Raw genomic sequence first — 25,603 nt, forward strand, 5'->3', positions numbered from 1 at the left:
TGAATCACAAGCGAACGCAAAGCCAAAAAGGACAGTGCAAGGTGAATGTGGACCTTCCAGAAATCAGGTAGGACATAGAGTGGTTGCTTCAAAACCCTACATAAAGGCTGCTTGGAGCATGAGAACATCATCGCTTTAAATGAGCAGCTACACCACAGACAGTTCCTCCATGGGAGTCGTGAGAACTGATGTGCAACCCATTTCTAAATACACAGAGGCTTGGCACATCACCCTGAAGTCATAGCTAGAATTAGATACTCAGAGCACAGAAGTCTGCTCTCACGTCCTTCTGCTTAAACATAGTTTTTATTGAGAGCAGAATTTTAATGAAAAAGAGATAATTTAACTGTTCCGGCTAGTGCTCTCCATTTGTAAGCAATAGACATGAACTCCTTACTATGTTCTCCACAGTAAGGGAGGCAGGAGGCATTGGGAGAGTGCAGTCACTGACGACATGCTGAGAAATAGCTGAAGAGCCGAGAAGCAGTTGGACCAGGCTGTTCTGTCGGCTGAGGTGGGGAACTGCCAGCCGTCTCCTAAAACGGTCAGTGCCGGGTTTTGCGTGCGTCGACCATTTACTAATAGTCATCTTAAATTCAGGTTGGAATCCCAAAGGATTGTACCTCTGACTGCTTCCCCTTAGTCACTGTGAGCAAGACGACCCAACCACGGCTGTAGCCGCTGTCTCCCAGACACAATCGGGAAGCTCTTGTCGCAGGATGAAAGCAGATGATCCCGGATGCTGGTTGGGGTGGGGGGTGGGTGCCCATCTTCATTATCAGGTGGCTGGTTGGGAAAGTGGCTTCCATCTTCACTGTGTATCTTATATACTTTTCATAACACCAATAGTACATAACTATGTAATTAACATGGAATTACGTTAGGGACAGGGGGATAGACTGCTGACAGCAGTGGACTCACCCTGGTAAAAGTGAGTTCTGTCCCCTTTTCCTTTCTCAGTGCGCATGCTATATGGTGGTTCTGTAGTCTTGCTCTTTTTTTTTCATCAGCAGCCCGTATAAGAAGTCTCACTTGAACACTTAGCCTCTGCACCTTTGGCCAGCCATCAGACACTGCTACCATCTGCTCCAGGAACACCGCTGCCATGTCCGGAAGAAACACATTCCTCCCACGGGTGCCTGAACGTTCCCCCGCTGGAGTCTCTAACAGGCCCACCTTTGTTGTTTGTTTGTTTGTTTGTTTTGTTTTGTTTTTTGTTTTTAAGAGACAGGGTTTCTCTGTGTAGTTTTGGTGCCTGTCCTGTATCTCGCTCTGTAGACCAGGCTGACCTTGAACTCACAGAAATCAGCCTGCCTCTGCCTCCCAAGCACTGGGATTAAAGGCATGCGCCACCACCGCCCGGCTCAGACCCACATTTTATTGTGAGGTTGACTTCTGTGTTCCATATGAACAAACACTCACACGCAGAGCTCGTTTATTTAAGGTCCTTTTGTCTTTCATCTTGTGATTCACAATATCTGCTTTTTTGAGACAAAATTAAAAAAATTTAAATGAAGCATTTTAGTTCTTCAACTTTTAGCCATCCTGATTTGGTTATACACTGCCGCTGTGTTCCAGAGAGGCACATTTTCTAATATTAACAAAATGACATCTGGGACTAGAGGGAAGGCTCAGCAGTTAAGGGCACTTGCAGAGGACTCGGGCTCAGTTCCCAGCACCCACCTGGCAGCTTCCAAGTCTGTATCAGCTGTTCTAGGGGATTCAGTGCTCTCTCTGGCCTCCTCTGACAAGTGGGGCACAGACACACATGCAGCCAAACACCATATACATAAAACTTAAAAAGAAGAACGTGACATCTGTCTAGCACCTCTGATTCCTCCTCTCCTCCCTTTTCACATTCAGTCCTCCGGGCAGCTTTTAGGAATTCCTGCTGAGCACGGCCCATACCCCTGCACTTCCCTGCATTCTTCCCAGCATTCCCAGCCTCCATCTCCTTCATCTTCTGCATGGAGCACAGGAAGAGCCTCGCCTGAGGCTTCCCAGCTTTCAACCTCAGCAATGCGTTCTTCAGCCTGTAATCAGACTTCTCTTTCAATACACAGGGCATGCCCCTTTTGGATCAGGCTTCCTGACACACTCAGGATAAAATCCACACTCTTCTACATGGCCAGCGAAGCCTGATAGTGCTCACCAGCCTTTCCCGTCTTGAACTATGTTCTTCCCATCCCTCCATCAGCAGACTGGAGCCTACCTCAGGGCCTTTCTACTGCTTCTGCTGCCCACTCCCAGCCTACACAAGGCTGCATAGCTTGCCTCTTCCTACCTCCTTCAGGTCTCAGTCTAAGTGGCAGGTCCCCAGACAGCCTTCGGTGATTCATCACCCTTTCTACAAACCCATTCCTACTCACTCTCCATCCCTCTCCGCGGTATATGAACCCGAGTACAGAGCACCAAGCTAAAAGTGTCCTGTGTCTGTCTTCCGAGGGAGAACAAGCTCCATCAGAACAGGGATCTGTCTGTCTTACCTGCAATGCTGCCTATCCCATAATACCTTCTCAACTAATCCCTGTGAAAAGGATGAATCCTACTCCTTCTGAATAGGACATTGATTCCCACAAGCTGTTTATGAAGCAAGCTATCGTAATGGAGAAAGCAGATGTAAGTCTTGAAAAGGTAAGCATGAAAGGTGGGAAGCAAAGGAACAGAACAGCAGCCAAGTGGGGCCTCTAGAGACCCCCCCACTGTCTGCAGGCAGCCCCCACCAGGGTGCCAGACCGCAACAGCACCCCTGCTTTTGGTATCTTGCAGATCTTTGGCAAGATGCCTATTCAACTGAGGATACAGTACTTTTACATCTAAAAAAAGAAAAAGAAAATGAAGAAACTCCTATTCAGAAAACAAAGAACCAGAAATAGAGGCACTCTAGGCTTGTGTCTGAATGTTGTGGGGATCTGCCTCATCTCTTGGCAGTGGTGGGCTGGCTTGGCCCTGGTCTAGCCTCTGACAGTGGAGGTGGACGCTTGGGAAGTGAAGTATTAAATACTGTGCATTTGAACTCAGAAAATACAGGCTTGAAGTTAAACTGGCCTGGCACTTCTAGCCTTGTCACTGTGAAGTTTCTGATGAGTTACTCATCCTCTCCATCCGAAAGGGGAAATACCCACCTACTTCACGGGGTAGGGTGGACAGTCCTTAAGCTCTGGCTGTTAAAGGGCTTGGCTCGCATGGAAACACTCACAGCTTGTGCCCTTCCTTCCAGCCTTCAAACTCTGTGTTCTTTCCCCTGGAGCTGCCAACCACTAAGGAACGGTCTGCACGCCGTGTGTGCCAGGAGTCAACACAGAGGCTTCACCATCAGAGAGGCTCACCATCAGGGAGGCTCACCATCAGAAGAACTGCACTCAACCAACAAGAGACGGCCCGGCCACTAACAGCCCTAGTTTCTGAAACGCATTGCCTCTGCTGCACTGCATTGCCTGTGCTCTGATAAATGACAAGCTGCTTTCCTCAGAGTGGATCAGGAATCCTGTTTCTTAGCAACACCCTTCCCACAGGCAATAGAAGACAGAACATAATTCCCTTTGGGCATTAGGAATCTGCTCATAATACTGAAAATGTGGCCAATTTCCCCTTAGATGCAAATTAGAAATCAGTTCTCTACCTACAAAAGAGAACACAATTAAGACCCTTCAATGAAAGCCTTTGACATTTTAACTCATTTCTCATTCCAGGTTGTTTCGAGAGCCATTTTTTTTACAGACATTACAGAATCTTGATGTTGCCTCATGGCCTTGACTGTCATGATTCAAAATTAAGAATGAAGCTTTTCTAATTCTAAGTTATTTCCTCCTACCATCTCCCTAGTTCATCTTTCAAAGAAGCCTATCAATTACTTGCTTCAAATACCAGCTGCACTCTTCAGTTTGATATTCTGAACTACAGAAAGTATTTTATGTCTTTCCAAATATAAAATGGGTGCCTTGTGAATGTAAAATCCATTTAAAGGTTAAAAAAAAAATCTAGCCACTAAAATATTTTAATGATCTACTTTTCTTTCTTTCTTTCTTTCTTTTTTTTCTAAAGTCAAATTTGAAGCAAACTTTAATTAAACACTGGACAGGTGGATGATCTCTGTCCAGGTCTATTTCGGGGTTTCTAGGAAATAGCCCTGAGTCACAGTATTCAGGGGCTTCAAAGGCCAAACCCAGAGTTCACATTTTCCACCAGGTCCAAGCATACCTTCTCATGATCTACTTTTCTACTAGCTACCACACTTAAGACATTGTGCGCCAGACGATCTACTTCGCTATGTTATTTATACCTCATAAAACTCTCCTTCTCATGGGCAGGACATTGAGACTTCAAGGTCATACAGCTAGTAGACAAGGAAGCAATGGTGTCCCATTTGTTTCCTGAGACTTTACCCACCAGGTACCTTCAAGTTTTGTGCTGCATCCATTCCATCACTTCCTTTGACTTAGTTTGTTGATTCTAATTAAAAAAATAGCTAAAGTTACACACAAGCTTAAGCTTCTAGAAAAGACATCCTTTAGTAGTTATCCAAGAGAATGCAACACATCCAGAATTAACACTCAATCCTTTTATGCCCTACTGTATATTTTCAAAGACAGCTTGAAAGAATTCAGTGTAGTAAAAATGAACCTATGAGCTGTGAGCTATTTTCGAGCAGATGAGTTTCATACCAACCAGAGCCAAGCAATTTTTCAGCTATTAGATAATCAGAGTAATTGACCATCCGTCTCCATGACTGCAGCTCTGTCATGCCCTGCCCTTTGGGTTACTAGGTGACAAGCAAAACAAATGTGGTCACAGTTATTTAAAGTGTGTTCCCAGGGGTTGGGGATTTAGCTCAGTGGTAGAGCGCTTGCCTAGCAAGGCCCTGGGTTCGGTCCTCAGCTCCGGTTTAAAAAAAAAAAAAAAGTGTGTTCCCATCTGATGGATCTAAACTTTCTAGACACTTGACATTCAATGGCTTACATTTCCTATGACTAAAAGCAGTCTTACCATTATGAATTAATAACCTCCAAACAACATGAAAACCCCAGTAAATGCACTATCTCTAATGCTCAACCCAACGGTACATATATGTGAAATTGTGCCTTTGGAAGGCACTCCTCCTACCTGTATACAGGTAAAAATAATGCACATATACTTATATTTGCTTATGCATTAAATGGAGTGTATTAGGGAGTCAGTGTATTAAATAAACAGGACATACTTATGTCTCTTCTTTTAGTTGCTTTACAACATTAACTCACTAGTAGAGACAGAACAATTAACATTTTTATCTTCACAAGCAAGTAAGAATAAACAGTGTACTTTGTACCTGAAAATAGTCATGAGTGAGTTTTCCTAGCAAATGAAAGGAAAAGCATTATGCAAACTCTCCCCGCCTCCCCCTTACCCTGGACCTTGCAGGAAGGTCTAGTTGAGCTGCGCCTACATCTGTGACCACAAAATGCAGACAAGGTTGTGTCTCAAAGGGTTTTCAGTTCCAAATACTGGCCTCAACGTGGGTTGCTCCAAGCAACTTTGTTTTCTGTTATGGCAGAGCAAAGATAATGATCATATTCAGAACTGAATGCCATGAGTGTACCCAAGGTCATGCATGATTCTCAGCACAATTATAATTTTTCACTTTTATGTTCACAAAATAGAACTGAATTCTAGCGAGACGATCAGGGTAAGTGTTAAGAGTGGCCTTGAATCAGCTCTGATTTATGAGACAGTAAATGTCTTACTGGCTTCAATAGTAGTAACCCAGCACAATTGGAAATGAGAATCACAGAGAAGCAGGCAGAGAGATGCTGGATAAATACACAAACAAGTTTAATCATGTAACTGATCTTGAAAGAAAAAGCCGTAAGTTATGGAAATGAAAGGAATTCAAAGCCAGGGTCCTAGGTCCATGCACTAACAGCCTCACCAACGGGGCCCGAGAAGCAATGGCTGACAGGACTGATGGTTTAGCAGTTACAGGAGCAATCTCCTTGAGTCCCTGTCTGACAAGAAGCTGGAGCTGAGATCCACACACCAGGCCAGGAAAGACTCAGTAAAGGAGGCCAAGAGAACCTTGGCCTTCTAGTAAAACAGCAGGATCCAAAGCTGTCTACCCACTCCTCTGGACTGGGTCAAAACCCAAAAGGCTCCCATGACAAACTACAACTATGGGCCTGGACTTGGATAGAATCCAAATTCTCTTGATACAGGATGTCTATGATGGAAACTTTTTGAAAACCTGATTCTGGTGGTTGGGGTTCAGCTGGGGTTCTGCTCAGTTGGCAGAAGGCTTCCTAGCATTTGGAAGCCCTGAATTCAATCTCTACTACCACCTACACCATGCCTGTAATCTCAGCACTCAAGAGGTAGAGGCAAGACTTGAAGGTCATCCTTGGCTGTGTATCAAGTTTTAATCGAGGCTCGGTGACTTGAGACCCTATCTCAAAAACGAAACAAAATCAAACCAAAACAACCAACAGACCAAACACAAACTTTGATTCTGGGAATCTCTAGGCCCTGATGGAGCTGTATGTACAAATCCCTGTGGACACAGACCATTTTTATTTAACCTGGGAAAATATTAACTGGAGACAGTGAGAAAGGTGTATAACCAACATAAGAAAGGATCCTCCTATCCCTTATCAAAGTGAGCATGGCATTAACAGAAAGGTTAGTCAGCACCCTGAGAACCTGGGCTGGGGGGTGCATACATTAGGGTGTTTAAAATGAGATGCTCAGACCTGCAAAACAAACAAACAAACAAAAAAAAAACAGGTAAATTAAGGAGGGAGCAGAATTTCTAGAAATGAAATGAAAAGCAATGAAATTTAGAAACTTAATATGTCAGACAGTAGTCTAGGTAGGAGATAGAATTTGTGAAAGTAAGAAAGACTGAAAAAGTCATGGAGTCCATTAAATAGAAGTGGACGACACCAGAAAAGCTGACTCAGAAGTCTAGCAATGTGTCTAGTAGGAGTTTCAGACACAGAATAAAGAGAACAAGGCAGAATCAAAACACAGAGATGAGTGCTGATATCTAAAAGCAAAGGGGGCGGGGAGGGGCGCGGGGGGGGGGGGGGGGGGACGGACCAGAGGTGGCAAGCAGGAAAAATAAACAACACCAACCCTGGTCATATCACAACACAACTTCAAAATGCCCAAGACAGAGAAAGCTTAAAAGGAAAGAAAAAACAATCACCCCCAGTGAAACAAAGAACGGCAGGGAGCAGCAACCTTAGAGGCTAAGAAGACAATGGCTTCACAACATCCAAGTGCTGAGGAAACGCAGTCACAAAGAGGCCAACACAGTATAACACTCCACTCCCTCCCTCCAGAAGAACACTGAAGGAAGAAGTTGAAAAGGGAGAAAACTTGTCACCATAGGGACAGGACTCCAGCAATGGATACTGTTGCCAACAAACTACAACCAACAAGCCACCACAGAACCATTTCTTGGATGGGAGGTTTAAACAAAGTGGACAAACATCTTAGACTTATAACCAGGGTGGTGTGGTTAAGTGAAGCCATTCTATGGTCAGTACATAGCTTTGTCAAGCCAGTATGCTTGGTATCAAGTCTCAAGGACCACCAGAACAAACAATCTCCACCTCAATGGCTTAAAACAAAAATCTGTTGACCACAACAGTCATGAAGCCACAAGTCCTAACCCAAGGTGCTAGAGTGTGTGTGATATTTTTACTATCCATTATGTTTGGCTCTCTTTGTACTCAGTATGATTTCCTTCTTGTCAGGCTTCTTTTCTGTTTTCAACATTGTCCCCACGCTGTCCTCTTCTGTCTAGTTAGAATCTGTCCACTATCATTTTTATGTTTCTTGTTTATGACAAAATACTCATGTCTGGGTATTCCCAGTTGCATTATAGCACAGTGCTGGCTTTCAGAACTCTTGTACGCATGTTAGTAAGCCTGTAAGTTTTTCTACACCAGTGGACCTCATACTGTTGGTCTTAGAATCTCAAGCATTGAGTAAGTTTTAAATTCTTTAGATGAAAAACTGAGATCAGGAGACATTAACTCATTGAATCATCTACTTATAACAATAAATAAATCACTGCATGTTCTCTGAGGACCTGTTAACATTCTCAGAGTTTAAAACTCTGAAAACTAGCCGGGCGATGGTGGCGCATGCCTTTAATCACAGTACTCGGGAGGCAGAGCCAGGCGGATTTCTGAGTTCAAGGCCAGCATGGTCTACAGAGTGAGTTCCAGGACAGGCACCAAAGCTACACAGAGAAACCCTGTTTCAAAAAACAAACAAACAAACAAACAAAAAAAAAAAAAAACACTCTGAAAACTTACTGTCCTGGAGGTCAGAAGTAGGACATTCAGCTGTAGCCAGTTAAGTCTCTCTCAGAGGCTCTAAAGAAGTCACTTCTCCCGTTAGCTTTTGGTGGCTGCCACCAACTCTTGGAGTTCCTTGACTGGTAGCTACTTCACTGCCTTCATGTGTCCTCGTCCTCCCCGTCCCTGTCCTGGTTTTTTAAGACAGGGTTTCTCTGTGTATCCCTGGCTGTCCTGAACTCACTCTGTAGACCAGGCTGGCCTTGAACTCACAGAGATCCACCTGCTTCTGCCCTCCAAGCGCTGGGATTAAAGGTATGTGCCACCATGCTCAGCATCTCTTCTTTTAAAAACATGTGTTGCTACATTTAGGTTCACCCTAGTCCAAAGGACACCATCTTGGGATCCTTACCTTAATTATGTCTGCAGAGACTTGTTCCACATACATTCATGCTCTGAAGTTCTAAGTGGACAAATCTTTGGGGTCCAAACAAAATTCAACCCAGTACTCACATTAAAAATACAAAGGTAGAATGTAAGAGACCTAAAAAGGACAATGTGTAAGCTCTAAGCAAATGGAGGAAAAAAGCATCCACAGAAAGCAATTTCCTTACGGGTAGGGGAAAGGAAACAAAAGCCCAAAAAGGCAGCTAGGATGATAGTGGCAGCAAATTAAAAATAAATTAAAAAGTGCCTGAAATGTTACAATAGAATTCTTGACAGTGTCAGATTAAAAACTAAGCAAAACAATACGCATGGCTGCTTTCAACAGTGAAAGGCTCTGGTCTCAACTTCTTGAATACCTGCTTCAGTGCCCGGGCTTAACAAGGCAGAAGTGTACTAATCTGACAAGGGCACTCGATCACCTTCTGCTTATGATGGCCTTGGGCTAACATGTACACCTCTGGATATGTCTGTTTGGAAGGACGATCAATAGAAGGAACCCAACTGAATATGTAGAGGGAAAGGAAGAAGCCAGATGAGTGCCGCATCCCCTGCTGTTTTCTGATCTACCCTGATGCCAGCAAGCAGCCTCTCTACCTACCCCACGACAGACGGTGCCCTCAGACCAAGAGCCAAAATACACCCTTCCTCCAAGGTGCTTGCCAGGTATTTGGCTATGGCAACAAGAAAAGTAGCTGACACAACGTGTGACAAGATCGGGAACAGACTATAGAGGTTACAGAACAAAAGTATTAAAATTGATTTTTACAAAAGGAAAAGCTCTCTTTTTGAAGGTGAAATCTTTTTTTTTTTTTTTCTTTTTAATTTATGTGTAGCCCAGTCTGGCCTTGAACTCATGATCTTCCTGCCTCCGCCTCCTTCAGCAAATCCTACCAGCATGTGCCACCACAACTGGCATAAAATCTCCTTTACAGGCAGTGGCTAAGGAGCTGTTTCTTCCTGGACCAATCTCAAGGATTTAAAAAAATGTTTTAATTACTTCTAGATGGTTTAAAAGATTAACAAAACTTTAAAACCTTAACATTTGTTTTTGATCTCCTCCTGTCTTTGTTCTTCAGCCAATTCCACATCTTAATAATAAATTCCTTGAAATCCCAGACTGCAAAGAACAAACAGATCTGAGTAATTTCCAACTGCCATAGTGAACAGTTTAGGACTACACAGGATGAACCAGTTTTAATGAGTTGATTTTAAGTCATTTGCAAACATACACTCACACTCATAGCATCGTTCTATGATTTTGTTTTGAGACAAGGTTTCAAGTAACTGAGGGCGGCCTTGAACTTATATTGCTGTGGATGATTGTTTGATAAATAAAACATTGATTGGCCAGTAGCCAGGCAGGAAGTATAGGTGGGACTAGAGAGAGGAGAAAGAAAAGGACAGGAAGGCAGGAGAGGGAGACACCAGCTGCCGTCCAGGGAGCATCATGTAGAGGCAACAGGTAAAGCCACAGAACACGTGGGGACATATAGATTAACAAAATTGGGCTTAGTATAAGAGTAAGAGCTAGACAATGGTAGGCCTGAGCTAATGGCTGAGCAGTTTAAATAATATAAGAGTCGGTGTGTTTATTTTATAAGTGGGCTCCAGGACTGGCGGGGCTTGGCGGGAGGTGGAGAAAAGCTCTCCAGCTACATTGTATAATATAGGATGACTTTGAACTCTGATCTTCCTGCCCTCACCTCTTAATTGCTGTGATTAAAGGCACACACCATCAAGCCTGGCTTACAATTTTATCTAAGACAAAATACAAGTTGCAAACACAAAGCACAGATTTGAGCATAATGATGATGTCTAAAATGTCTAAAATAGACTATGCCCTATTCACAGATGTTGGAGGACAGTCTGGGAAACGTGAGACCCAGCTGAAAAAAAGAGAATAATTTTTAAGAAACAACAGGTTTCAATGCAGGGGGTAGGGGCTTGGTCCTGCCACAACTGAATGTACCAGGCTTTTCTGACTCCCCATGGGAGGCCTTATTGCTGGGGGGGGGGGCGAGGAGGGGAGGGCAGGAAGGATGGTTGGTATATAAATGGATGTGGTTGGTATATAAAATGAGTAAAAATTTCTTAATAAAGAAAAAAACTGGTTTCTACTTTACCTGTCTTTAATATGCTTGTTTTCTATAACGAGTTATAGCTGGTAGTCAGAATTTTTTAACATTTAAGTTAATCACTTTGATTCCTATGGTGCCTATTTAAAAATAGTCATTAATGGAGCCAGCAAAATGGCTCAGTGAGTAAAGGTACTTGCTGCCAACCTCGATCCTTGAGACCCACCTGATGGAATGAGAGAACTGACTCCTACCAAGGTCTCCTCTGACCTCCACATGCACACAGTGGCAAGTGTGCAAGCACATTTGCATGCACACACACATCAAACCAATCACAACACTATAAATAAGAGGTTAGCTTTTCTTTGGAAAGGTACCAAAGGGGGAACTAGAATGAATCTGACCGTGCTAGATTAGGAATTAAGAGATAATGGTATAAAGTCAGGCTTGTACATACACAGGCAGACATAGCTGCACTTTATGGCTGCTTATAGTACTTGGCACTGGGGGAGCTGGGGCAGGAGGTTGGGAATTTCAGGTCAGTCTCAACTACATGATCAGACCCTATTTAAACTACTCAACAAAACCAAACTGAAGCAAGGCAAACCAAACCTAAAACAGACATCATTTCGGAGGTGCATGCTAGGACACACTCCTAGCTTTCCTAGTCTGGCTCACTGAGCTCAAGAAGTAGTGACGTTCCAATGGCAACAAGCACATCCAGCACACACACCCCAGACTGTACAAAACTCTTCTCCCATGAGAGGTAGATGATGCTTTGGGGCAATGACTGAATCCAGAACTGGCATGGACAAAACACAAGATGAACCTAAAGGACTTGGTAGTGGTAGTAGCAGCTAGGATTGAGACAGTGACCACACGCGGCAAACTCTGATCTCTTAACCTGTTATTTACTAAAATATAGTGTGTTTTCTTATCTTTATTCTTGGACTCATCAACAGAGTAGGCCAGAATGTTTAAAGACTAGAAGCCCCTTGACTACACAGGCCAAGCAAAACAGGTACATTCGTAATGGTCATGAAAATGACTTCAGATACCAAATCCCTCAAGATTATGGGGTAAACAAAGACAAACGGAGAGAGACTGGAATGGAAGAAAAGCTTCATTCCATACAACAGCCCCCAGATAGATACACTCTCATAACAAACAGAAGTCAGGTCTGCTAGAACAACTCAGTGCCCTTGACTTTGGAGATTATAGCTAGTAAGGCACTGGTTTCCCAATAGCTTTGCTGTAGATCACACCTAAAAATTTGAATTACGGTAACACTTGCCTCGGTTACTTTGCAAAAACTTAAAAGGCTACTTGCACTACATACGCTGAACTTACTCAAACCTGAAAATGCTGGTGGGTGACTGTGACAAAGGCCCGGCATCTGTCCTCATATGGTATCTGCCTCTCTGAAGTCTTACCTGGTTCAGATTCTACTTAGCTCTACATATGGATCCCAAACTCTTCTTCAGGGTTAACTTGGCCTATTGCTGATAAGAGCTGGCATGCTTCTCCTCCATCCTAGTGCTTTCTCAGCAGCTGGAGTACCTAAAGCCCCTCAGCCTTATCACAAGACCCAGACCAAACCATGACTAAGATGTTTGTGCACCACGGTGATACTCTGTAATGATAAGTCAGCAGTTCCTAGGTTAAATCAGCCACAAGTTACCCTACAAACTCAAGGCCACAACACTTACAAAGGAAAACATCCTTTCAAGCACCCCATGGATAATGAAAATTTATCAAACCTTAGTCCCCACTCCTTGCTCCCAATGTAAGCTTGAACAAAAGGAGTAGCCCAATCACCTTACCCCTGTCTAAAAAAATTAATAAAAATAAATTGACCCCCTGGTGAAGAAGCTCTGTCGGTCTTGTTCATAGTGTATGGCTTGGTTTCATTTCTACCGTCTCCATACCATGAGATCCCACTGTCTGGTATCGAGAGGGGCTGAACCCAAGTATTCCACCATTGAGCACAACTCCAGCCTTGAGTATCTTGTAGTGTGGCTCACTTTAGCAAAAGCTGGAACAATTTAAGCAGCAAAATACTATTTTTGAGTTACAACAAAAAGTATGGATAACATATATGGAAATATGATTGAATAAATGAGAAGGATCAAATTTCCTTCACATTATAATTCCAAGTAACATATGCAAACAGCACTTTCTAGAAAGTAGTTTAATTCTCCCCTTGAGCATTGTTTGGACCTAGTGACTTGCTTCCAGAAAATAGGATATAGAATAAAAAAAAATTGTAACTTTAAAATATATGAAGATCTGGTACTTATGTTACCTAAGTGACTGATGTTCACATCATCAGTGATGACAGGTTGAAATCATATATACACTAAGAAAACAAGAAGGGTAACATACACCTCTTCAGGCAACTACAGCCCTGGTGTAACAACAGATAAACCTGAATTAAGGAATGTTCTATAAATTATTTTAAAGCACTGTTTTAGAAAAATGAAAGATAGAGATTGGTTAAGAAGACAAAAGGACTAAAGGCAAGTGATCTCAGAATGGGTTCAGACAAAAGGTCATTGGTGGTTAAATCTGAAGTGTTCATAGATAGCTAATGGAAATTTACACTGCAGGGTAGATTCCCTACTAAATACGAATATACTCAAGTTGTTAAGATCATACACAAGTCAGAAGTTTGCATTTTGTAACTAAGTTTCTACAATTTCTTTACAAAATTACATTCACATAAGCCACAGTTTTTTTGTTTTGTTTTGTTTTTTTGTTTTTCGAGACAGGGTTTCTCTGTGTAGCTTTGTGCCTTTCCTGGAACTCGCTTTGGAGACCAGGCTGGCCTCGAACTCACAGAGATCTGCCTGCCTCTGCCTCCCGAGTGCTGGGATTAAAGGCGTGCGCCACCACCGCCCAGCAAGATTTTTTTAATATTAGCTACCAGAAAGATAAATAGAAATTGTTGCCTACTGGCCAAGAAGGTAGACTCATTAACTGGGCTCATTTCTATAATCCCAGCACTAGAAAGAGAAAACAGATATACAATAAACTAACTTAAACATCCTGTATTAGAACTCTCTTCACTGAGGAGTACAGAGAAATCTTATGATTCATAAATGTAGTAGACTGAATGATCTTTCCTTTTTAGTTTTGGCATTATGTCAAATCTGGGTACCTCTCAGTTCACACCACAGCATACAAAATAAGTACAGCCCAAGTGCACTAACAAAACCACTTGTCATCAAATCATTAAAAGAGACTCATGAGGAAAACAAACTCAATTCACATAATAATGTAAAGCTGTAATTTAATGAGAAAATCTCATTTAATAGACCTTTTATGATAAACATAAAATAAAGTAACATGATACTCAGGAACCAATTATGCCTCTTAACTCCCAAAGCCCAAACTTCAACAAAACATGGCATTGTGATTAGAGGGTCTTTAATAATAAACATTTTGTTATTCAAACCCTTAAAAATAGGATACCCTTTTCCTTTTAAGTTTGGTAAGATTTTTCTTTTAAATATTTGTGGTGATGATGTGGACACCTATAGTTAACACACAGATGGGAATAATGACAAATGGTCAAAAAGACTCCTATAAAAGGATGTACACTTGTCATGAATAAGGCACATTAATGTTCCAAAAGGGAAACGGCATGGCACTGGATTCTAATTTATACTAATGAGTTTAGAATTATCATCAACTTTCTAGGTCAATTAAAATCTTGTATTAGATAACTTAAGACATAGGAAAATGAACTTATCCCTTAGTACTTGAAATAAAAGTATAGAAAACTTACCTTCATTGTATGCATTATCACTGTACATGCTTCTAATTATATGGAATATTAAAGACAAGCACAAGCTTAAAAGTCTTCTGTGCTTTTCACTAGTCTTCCTAGTCTGTAGTTCCTATGGTATTTACTAGAAAAAAATTCCATCAGCTGTACACAAGTCATCTTATTTACACAGCAGGCTACTAGTAAGCGGCATGGGTAAGTTCTAACTGGCTGTAAGTTATTAAGTAGGCAGTTTTCTAAAAAAGGAATCTAGGAACCCACTGTAATATATTTCCAGGTTAACCCTCATTAAGAATTAAGAGTTAATAAGAGCACACTTAAGTTTGGTGCAAATTTAATTTTATTAAACCTTACAATGCTGTGGCATATCGTTTTTTCCATCGTGTGACAATTTATTGGCTGGCATCTGATTACAGTACTTCTTTTAAAAGATACACAATGGGAACCAACAAAAGGGAGAGAAACTAGCTGTTTAGTGATACACAGGAGGGAAAAGAAAAGAAAGAAGATGACAAGCAATTCAAGTTTCCTTAGTACCTAACTGTAAAGTGGTCCAAGTTCCGGATGATGGTGCTGCTGTAGAGGGTATAAGAACACTATTCCTCCCCTAGACCCTGCTGGGAACTATCACAGGGATCAACACACCTGTACTTTCAGCTGAGGGCTTCTGCTCGGCAATTGGATTTTAAGAAGCCAAATTTCCAAATATAACCTAAACAATTTCTCAACTTACAGTAAATGGGGTTTTTAAAAATATTACAAATTACTTCTTTGCAAATGAGCAATCACTTAACTTCAAAATCATAAAGGACACCAAGTTATCTTGTTGATTGGGGCTTATGCTTGTCAGACTAAGAATAAAAGAAAAAAAATGACATTTTTAAGCCTGTAGTTCATTTGCCTTTGGAAAGGAGACTAGTATCTGAATAAAATAGCCATTTCTCTTACAAAAATGATCAAAATTGTAGAACATCTCAAATTCAGAGGCATTTCTGGAGAAACATTGAGATTTACACAATACCAGCCAATACTACCATGCTACAGTGTCCATTTAGTTTGATTCAAATGAGTACAATTAGATCATTTGCTCATCATGGACAAAAACAAACCCACAAACTTAACAATTGTATTTTATTCAGTCTCACGATTTTCTGATGAAGCCCCTAACAGTTATCTGAGGTTGCACTCCTGAACCAACTTACTCTAAAATAAAATTCTGGCTAATTTTGAGCTACTTAACTGCTTTTTCAAGAGCTCCCAATGGCATTTCTGGAGTGGACAAACAAAAAAGGGAGAGCCACATCCTGCCTGCAATATATTACTGCAGTTTTCAAGACTAGAAACCAGTTCCAAGTTATCTGTTCCACTATGTGAAGATATCCTTACTTCATACAGAGTTATGAGAGTCAAGTCCACTTGTACAACAGTGAGCCTTAGGATGAGCCTTGTTCTAAGAACATGTAAGCCAGGCTCTTCTGGGCAAAGTGGGGGGGAGGGTGTGCAGGCATTAAATCCCTTCAAGTCAAATTGTCATCTTTTACCCCAAAAGTGAGATCAACCAATGATGATTCACTAAAATGGCCAAGTTTTCTTTTCTTTTTTTTTAAAAAAAACAAAAGGTAGTTCAAGCATCAAGCATATATAATTCTCATACCATAAAGTTAGAGGCAGATGATTTCAAAATAGTTTGATATTTCTAGAGTATCTGTCTAAATGACATATTATTCTTATGTATAGCAGCTCAAATATTTTATCAGACTTGCCCACAGTAAATAAAACACAGTAAAACATCTTCATAAGTTTGAAAAGAGCCCACTGATAACTAATCCATTTTCCCAATGGTAAAATTTTAAAATGTAGTAAAATGAGTAAAGATACCTTTAAAAAAAAAAATTAAACCTCAATTGTTTAATGAAAAAGTCTACTGTCCTTTATTTACTACTCTTTATTACAAATTTTTACTGAATAAAGATGAATGTGATTGCAATGACAATTCTTAAATAACATTACATCAACCCTTAGAATAAATGTCATCCCCTAAACCCAAGTGACCCCGATCATCAAGTTCACAGGGGAACTGACTTGTTTTTCTAGAATCAATAGGAGCATTTCATTCAGAACAGTTTTTTTTGTTTTTTGTTTTTTGTTTTTTTACTACATCTGCAGGGCAATGTGTACCACTGTAAATTCTATTGAGTACGGTAAAGTGCTGAGTGATTACCTGAATCTTTTCAATTTCCACTTATCTTTTCTTAAGTCAAAGAAGCCCTTTCTGTGGCATTAACAAATCTATGATAGGAAAAAAAAAATAAGTGGGAGAGGAGAAAGAGAGGGAGGAGGGGAAGTGGCAGGGAGAGAGAAGGAAAGGAGGCGCTTTCATTAAGGGGACAGAAATCACTGTGCGATCTTTTGTGTTTAATAGGGTGACAAATAATTGAGATCAAAGTAATTCATGCACGTTATCTTTGAAAGCTATACATAAACTTGAAAAAAGAAAGAACACTGTTATTGACCTTTGATACTATGGCAGTAAATTGCATACTAAAATACCTTAATTATCTGAGATGCCTAGATCTGGCTGGGCAAGCAGCATCATGCCACTGACATGCTTTAGCCTTTTTGTAACTCAAAGTGGTCTGCAGTTCAATGCCTGGGAGCTCAATGTGACTCGCTAAGCTGTGGATGGACTCTGAGGTTAAAGGGAAGCCATTCTCTACACCTAGTCACACCATCAGCACAAGCAGGACAACGCTGGAGCAGTATGAAAGGCAGGTCACTTCAGAAAGTTCTTCCTTTACTGCGCGACAGACTAAGACGACAGACCTGAATTTAACTGGGCTAATGAGCGGGAAGAGATTCGTTTCCCAAATTTAGCATACAAAAACTTTCAGTGAATTGAAGAAAGAAACCTCAGATGTGAAGAAACAAAGCAAAACCAAACCAAACATAAAACTAAAAAAAGCTTGAGCTCAAATAGCTTACCGGCAACTCTAGAAACTGACATGCTCTAAGAGTACTTTTGTGAAATGAACTTCCTAACTTAAGAAAACAGTGTTTTGAGTTAAGTTGACCAATTGCTGCATAGAGAATATGCCAACACACAATAGTCCAGTTTAAGCCGGTGCATAGAGAAGATAAAGCACTTATGGTTACTGCAAATGGTGAACAAGTCCATAAGGTTTTTGACCTAGCATGGATCCAAAGGTTCGGGGAACATTGTAGCAGAAATGGTTAGGGAGAAAAAAAAAGTAGAAAGGGGCAAAACTTGAAGACTGAAGAAGTGGGAGCCGGGGAGGATGACTTTCAACTGTATAAAATTCACAAACTAGTAAAGTATAAAGACATCACTGAAAACAGTTAACTCTGTCCCTGACACCCAACAGCAAACAAAACCAGAATGGCCTTTGGCAGACAGTTTTAGAAATTTGAATATGACATCACATTTCTCAATAATTCACAAACAATATATTATACGGTATATTTATATTAAATACTGGGAAACCAATCCTGCACATTTGATGCTTACAATGCTTTAGCCAATGAGAGCACAATGATATCAAGCTAAATGAATGCTGGTGTTATTACAACAGTGCTCAGTTATGAAACAACTGTTACCAATTCGTGCTTTAACAGTGCTGACGTACGTTCGGATTATCATCTATGCAGTGAAACAAAGGTCTCTAGCTTTTCTGGGATATGCCCTTTATAATATATTCTATGATTCACGATGACACGAGCAGCGAGACACTGCAATGTGGTATGATTTATGGGCTGGATCAAATTTTTAGCTATCTCCTTCTCGTCCAGTAAGTCACTAGCTGTTTGTTTGTGTAAGTTTGTGGCATCAAAATGTGCACCTGATTTAATAAGGAGATTCATGATGTCTGGATGGTTGTTCAAAGCAGCGATATGTAGAGGACCGTTGTCATCAGAGTCCCTGACGTTCACATCAGCACCACATTCTATCAGTATCGCAGTAACTTGCAGAGATGGAAACTTACAAACAGGGTACCGCCCTACACATGTAGTATTCTTGTCCACAGCCAGATGCAGAGGGCTGAAGTTATTCTTTCCTCTTGGATGCAGCTTAAGAAACCTGTAGATAGTCTGCTTTTTGAAATGATCCTGTTCTAGAGTACAAGGAACTTTTTCTAATAAGCAAATTAAGTGCAAAATGATGGAAAGAGCCTTATTCAATTGCAATGGGTCAGCTGGACACTGAGTTTGTTTGATAGCTCGCTCAATTTCAAGGACGCTTTTGCACAGTATGCCCATGAGATCATCAAATGTAACAGTAGTACCCAGCAAGCCTTTAGCCCTGTCCTGTAGCATAAAGGAAAATAGTTCCGCAAAAGAGAGCAAGCTGCTGGCAGTCATTGGGCTTAAAGGGTCCAAATTGCTCTGCTGCATATCCAAAGCATACTTCCATAGGTTGATGCATCGTTTAAAGTTTCCAGAGTCGGCATAGACAGCGCCCCTATATCTAATGTAGTAAGAGGTATCAGGATGAGAAGGACCGAGAATACGTTCTCTAATTAACAGGGCTTGCATTCTCATCTCATCAGGATCAGCAATAAGACCTTCTAGCTCTTCTGCACTGTTTACCTCCTTGGCATAATCATAAGCCATTATTAGTGTCTGTGGAACTGGTTTACTAATTATATTAGTCCTATCACTGTACCTCATGTTCATTGCCTTTTTCCAGTATTTCAAAGCCCCAAGTAAATCTCTTTTTTTATCTACAAACGTAGCTCCCAGAAGCTCTAGAGCATTGATACGTTCTGTTTTGCTGGTCTGGGCATGGTGTGTGAGAAAATCCACAATATTGGTGTGACCAGTCACACTTGCTGAGAGAAGAGGAGTCATTCCATAGCCATCTTTTTCCATCTTGGCACAATACATAAGCAGCATCTTCATGATGTCCAAGCTTCCAGACTCTGCACAATCATGCAATGCAGTATTGCCTTAAAGAGAAGGAAAAGAACACACTTTGAAGGACCAGGCTATAATGTAACTTTAAAAAAAAAAAAAAAGCACAGGCAACTCCAGCCAACCATAAGTAGGACATATAAATAAAAGAAGAAAACAATTACCTTCAGCACCTAATACTAAGTGTCTGATATATGATAAGGAGCGGAAGAGGTTATTTACCAAAATTCTTGAATGAGTTGACTAAAATGAGTATGAAAAGGAAACAAAACAACCCACCCAAAATCACCAGATAAAGCTCCTTCATCAATGGCCCCTTGGCACTTTTCATTCATAGTCAAATGAAAGTGATAGTCTCTGAACAAAAATGAATGAAATAAAATTAAATCATTTGCAGCTTTGCTGACAATCAACTTTCTGGGTCAGTTTCTCCATTTATAAATGGAGCTAAGATTCTTCCACTTAATTTAAGTAGGGGGCAATTTTTTTTTAAAAAGGACTGATTATCAAATGAGTTTTAACTGTTAAAGTCAAAATGTGTTACAAAGTATTATTCAAAACATTGCTCTCATAGGAAAAATAAGTTCACTAAATTCTGAAAAATACACGGTGGTTGTAGTGATATTTTGTTTCTGATCTAACAAAGCTTGCCTGAAGATCAGAGTTCAGAACTAAGCCACTAGTTAGCCATAAAGGCCAGGAAGTGGTGGCACACACCTTTAATCCCAGCACTCAGGAGGCAGAGGCAGACAGATCTCTGTGAGTTCAAGGCCACCCTGGGCTACACAAGATTGATCCAGTCTAACCTGCCTGGACTGAGTCTACCAGGTTGATCGCAGTCCTGGGGGAGGACCTGTCCTGGAAGAGGTGGGAATGGGGGGTAGGCTGAGAGTAAGGGGAGGGGGTGGGAGGGGGGGAGAATAGGGGAACCCATGGCTGATATGTAGAACTGAATGGTATTGTAAAATAAAATATATATATATATATGAAAAAAATGACATGTCATTAAATCTGGAAACATAAAAAAAAAAAAAAAAAAAAAAAAAAAAAAAAAAAGACTGATCCAGTCTAAAAGAGAAAGAAAGCCGGGGTGGTGGCACACACCTTTGATCCTGCCCTTGGGGTCTCATGCCTTTAATTGCAGCACTAGGGAGGTGGAGACAGGAAGTGTTATGAATGGGCGGAGAGAGGAACATAAAGCGGAAGAGACAGGAGCTCAGCTGTCTTTCAGGCTGAGGATCTGGTAGAGGTAAGAAGTCTCTTTAGTAGCTGGCTCCTTTACTGATCTTTCAGCATTTACCCCAATATCTGGCTCCAGGTTTCATTATTAAGATCAATTAGGATTCATGCTACAAGTGGTTCAATATAACTATTCAAAGGAGATATGATATACAAAACGCTTTCATAATGGGTTATTTACTGTTATAATTTAATTTTTTACATATTTTTAGATGTACTAAATGCTCTAACACTATCCCGTCACCCTGCACATGAATTAAGTGACAAAAGGCACAGGCATATTACTAACAGTCTATAGCAACGGTATGCCATCAACATCAGACAGCCTATCTAACGGGAACAATAACCACTTGACCACTGATCACAAGGGAAGCCATCACGCAGCTCTTTGGTATGTATATACACTGTGTGCAGGAAGTGTCCGCAGAGCGTCACTTTGGGCATATACAGGAAGTTAACAAAGCGGTCTAAAACTGCCATTCACCATCAGAGATGCTGACATGGTTAACGTTAGACTCTACACCGGCATAAAATGTTCCCTGAATGACAGGGGTGGCTCACTGTACCAAACTGTCGTTTATGAACTTGATGTTAACCAGCTGCTTTCTGTCTAAGTGTTTGAAATTTGGGATATGGTTAGGCAAAGGATGACTGTGTGACCCAGTCCTCAATTACAACCTTGAGTGCTGAATACCACGAGTATGTGTCTTAGACCAAAATAGCATATGTCTTCTCACTATTTGGGAAGAGTACTCTTCATGAAAGAGAGAAAGCACACAGAAGCCTGCACATGCTCCCCCAGACCTCACCCTTATGATCTAGCTGTGTCTTGTTTTGACATCACTATAATAAATCTCACCTGTGAGAACTACTGCACAATGAGTCACTTTCAAACATCAGGGTGCTTCTGGGGACCTCCAACACAGTATGTATATCAGGAAGTGGTTTGAAGACAAGTAACAAATCTACTTTATTAAAGGGGGAAAGACAGCATCATGGAGGGGCTCAGGAAGCAAAGTGCTTTCCACATAACCATGAAGATCTGAGTTTGAGTCCTCAGAAACCATGTGAATCTGGGCACAGTAGTGTGAGCCTGAAATCCCAGTCCTTTCACACCAAGATGGGAGGTGGAGGGGAAAAAGAAAGAAAGAAAAAAAATGCTTGTGCACCAACTAGTCTGGCGTATACAGCAGGCAGGCAGGCACAGACACAGACACACACACAGACAGACAGACAGACAGACACACACACACACACACACAGAAAAACCACAGCCCATCAAGATGGCTTTGCGCCGCCAGACGGTGGTGGCGCACGCCTTTAATCCCAGCACTCGGGAGGCAGAGGCAGGCGGATCTCTGTGAGTTAGTTCGAGGCCAGCCTGGGCTACCAAGTGAGTTCCAGGAAAGGTGCAAAGCTACACAGAGAAACCCTGTCTCGAAAAAAAAAAAAAAAAAGGATGGTTTTGCAAGTAACGGCACTTGCTGTCAATCCTGATGAGTTCTATCTACCCCTGGGTCGTACAAGGCTCAAGGAGAGAGCTGACTAGTCCTCACCCCCACACATGTCATGGCACACACTCCACCACCCCAACTACTAAGTAAGTAAATGTCATCTAAAATGATTTTCTCTTTTTAGTTACACATAGGGACTTTGAAACGTTTCAAAGGTTCATCTTGTTTGATTTCCCACAATATCTTTAAGAAATATATGAGTTATCTACAATCTGTTTATTCTGTCCCAGATTTCAGTGATCAACAACAAAGTATTGCCAACCATCCGGGGCACTCAGAGGTTCTGATTATTGTTGTCAGTTGTTTCAAATTCTAACTAAACATGACTACTATGCCAAGCACATTAAAAAAAATTTTTTAAATATTCTGAAGTGAGAACCCCTATTTTTACCCCACAATAGATGATTTAAGTTAAAAAACCAAACAAACAAAAATTTAAGCCAAAAGAAAAAGCTTAGATAGCATTCTTTTCTATTAAGAGTAACATAAAATCAAGAATAGGGATGCAGCAAGTCAGTTTTAAATGAACTAAAATTCTGTATTTACTGAAAAAATTAGAATATGTGTATTCTGAATCTACCCATATACAGGGAAAAAAAAAATCAGGCTTAAAGAAAGAGAAGAAGAGGCTTTTTGTCTAGCAATGGCAGTGACAAAGCAGTCTGGTCACCGAAAGACCAAAGACTAGGAGAGCCAGGCGTGACTGCACATCTCTACCACCACCTAGAAAGCAGAGTGGGAAGAGTGCCAATTCCAGGCCAGCCTGCTCTACACACCAACAAACAAAGCAGAATACTTTTCCACTTTGCCTAGTCCATCTGTCCTTCCTTCATTTTTGTTTTTGTTTTGCTACAGGTCCAGGCTGTTCTCAAACTGTTGAGCTATCTGTACTTCCCGAGTTTGGGGGTTACAGGTACACACCATCATGCCTAACAAATGTAAATCTAAAGTATACAGATACTACTTGGAGGGTGAGACTGTCATAGCAGAGCTCAAATCATGTATGTGTGTGAATGTGTATGCCTGTGGAAGCCAGAGGCATTATCCTTCAGGCACTGTGATGGTTAATCCTTGTTGTCACTGGTTGGTCTAGAATCAATGTGCCTCTAAGCACGACTATTTAAGTACTCCAGGAAGGTCTAAGTGAGGAGTCAGGATCCTCACACCACCCCTGAGCAGATAGCATCTTCTGATGGCTTCGCAGATACGAGGGTGGAGGGAGAGCAGGCTGGTTTCTGCTGCTTGCTTTCACCCTTGCTCATCATCAGCACATCTATCTTTTACTATCACTGCTTCTGTCGCCTGTGCTGACGCTAGGACCTACTTTCTCCAGCCTTCCAAGAGGGACTGAAGACCAGTGGCTCTCCAGGAATCCTCCGGGCCTTCGTTTCCAGATGGTTTGGAACTCCAGAGGCAATCTAGTTTCCTGGACTGAGCAGCTACTAACTGCTCTGCACCCTCAGCCAGCCACTGTGGAACTGACTTCTAAGAGTCTCTCCTAACTCTGCTTTGGCTCATTTTCAGGCTCAGAACTATGGCTTTAAGCATGCAGACCTTTGGGCACTGTTCCCTTTGTCTCCTGTAGCCCTTTCTCATGTGTGGTTTTTCTCTGTATCTCCATCTGACCATCTTCTAGTTCATGAATTTTCTAGTCTGCTATGACTAATCCACTTTTAAAAGCCACCCACTAAATTTGTTTAGTTCTAGAATGTCTATTTAGTTTTTTGTAGTTTCCAGGTTTCCTTTGAATATCCAATTTTTAAAAATCTCTTTGAATATGCTAACCCTCATATAAAAATTTAGTGTCAATAACTGTATTCACTAAATGCTTTACTGGGCTTTTCCATCGGCTCTATGTTTCATTTTCTCTTCTGTGCATTCTCTGATGACAGCAAACAATCACTGGAAGGAGCTGGGGAGAATGCTCAGTCGGTAAGTGCTTGCCCTACAAGCAAGGCGATGACTTTGACTCCAGACCCTCAGTGGAGAGGATGCTGAGTGTGGTGGCACTCACTTGCAATCCCAGCACCAGGAAGGGAGTAGACAAGGAGATTCCTGGAGCTAGCCAGTCCGCCCAACCTACTTACCACCTCCAAAGCTGTGGAGAGACCTCATCTCCAAAGTTAAGTGGAGGACACCTACCTGTATTAGGGTCCACTAAGGTAATGTATGTGTGTGTGTGTGTGTGTGTGTGTGTGTGTGTGTGTGTGTGTGTGTGTTTCATATATAGGAAAACTAAGGTCAAAGAGAGAAGCATTAAACCACAAAAGGCTTCCCATTCATTCTCTGCTAGAAAATAACATCAACAGCAGTCTCACTAGAACCATAGCTGAGACACGGAATCACTATGAAAATCCTTAACAGAAAAGAACTATCATATTGGAATTTTAGATTCACATCATGAATAAATAAAAATAACAAACACTATCAGGTGAAAAAAATTAAAATATATATTACTAGGAAGAGCCTAAATATCTTGGAGTATTTTTTTAGCAGAAGGAATAAGTATATGGCAGCCAGGAGACAAGGGCATAGATACACAAAAAAGGGAAATCTGTGAGTATAAATCTAAATAAATATAACTTTCTCAACAATATCTTGTGGGCTTGAAATACTACATATGGAAGTAAAACACTTGGCAGCAAAATCACCAAATATAAGGAGAACAACTGTAGTAGAGTCCTAAGGTCTCACTGTTGGAAAGTAAGAGAAATGTATGCCAAAGTCCTACTAACAAGGGTAACCACTATAAAAATAGTTCAAGGATTTTAAAAATGATGAGTCAAGGTTTTTCCTAAATTATAGAGGAATAAAAAAAAATAGGAATAATCCAAAGAGCCAAAACAAAACAACCCCCCCCCAAAAAAACAGGCAAACAAGAAACAAAAAACAAACAGGTAGACCCTAAAGGGAGCCAAATGAAAATCCAACTCCAAGAATAAATGCTATTAAATGGAGATGAATTAAATGATACTACTAGAAGAAGAAAAACGACTAAAATGCAAACAGAAATCCATGGCACACTGTATGTATGCAATACACACCCTAAACATAAAAAGAGAGGAATATTAGAACTAAAAATGGGGAAACAATGATAGGAAATATTTTTCCCCAAAGATACATGGAATATACAAATACTGATCATAATCTAGGCCATAAAGTTAGTTTTAAAGAGTATCAAAAGACCAAAGTTGGGCAGTGGTGGCACATGCCTTTAATCCCAGAACAGGGGGGGAAGAATGAGGCTTATTACTGAGTTTGAGGCTAGCCTGACTACAGAGCAAGTTCTAGGATAGTCATGGCTACATAAAGAAACACCATCTCAAA

General features: G+C 41.1%; 1 protein-coding gene across 1 annotated transcript; it reads right to left on the reverse strand.

Moving 5' to 3' along the window:
• Positions 1-14,909: 14,909 nt before the first annotated feature.
• Fem1c (fem-1 homolog C) lies at positions 14,910-19,590 on the reverse strand. The gene has a single exon (XM_037197136.1). The coding sequence runs from the start codon at positions 19,509-19,511 to the stop codon at positions 18,249-18,251; it is 1,263 nt and encodes a 420-aa protein (XP_037053031.1). The 5' UTR covers positions 19,512-19,590; the 3' UTR covers positions 14,910-18,248.
• Positions 19,591-25,603: the final 6,013 nt, after the last annotated feature.

This window comes from Peromyscus leucopus, chromosome 19 (assembly GCF_004664715.2).
Source record: "Peromyscus leucopus breed LL Stock chromosome 19, UCI_PerLeu_2.1, whole genome shotgun sequence".
NCBI classification, from domain to species: domain Eukaryota; kingdom Metazoa; phylum Chordata; class Mammalia; order Rodentia; family Cricetidae; genus Peromyscus; species Peromyscus leucopus.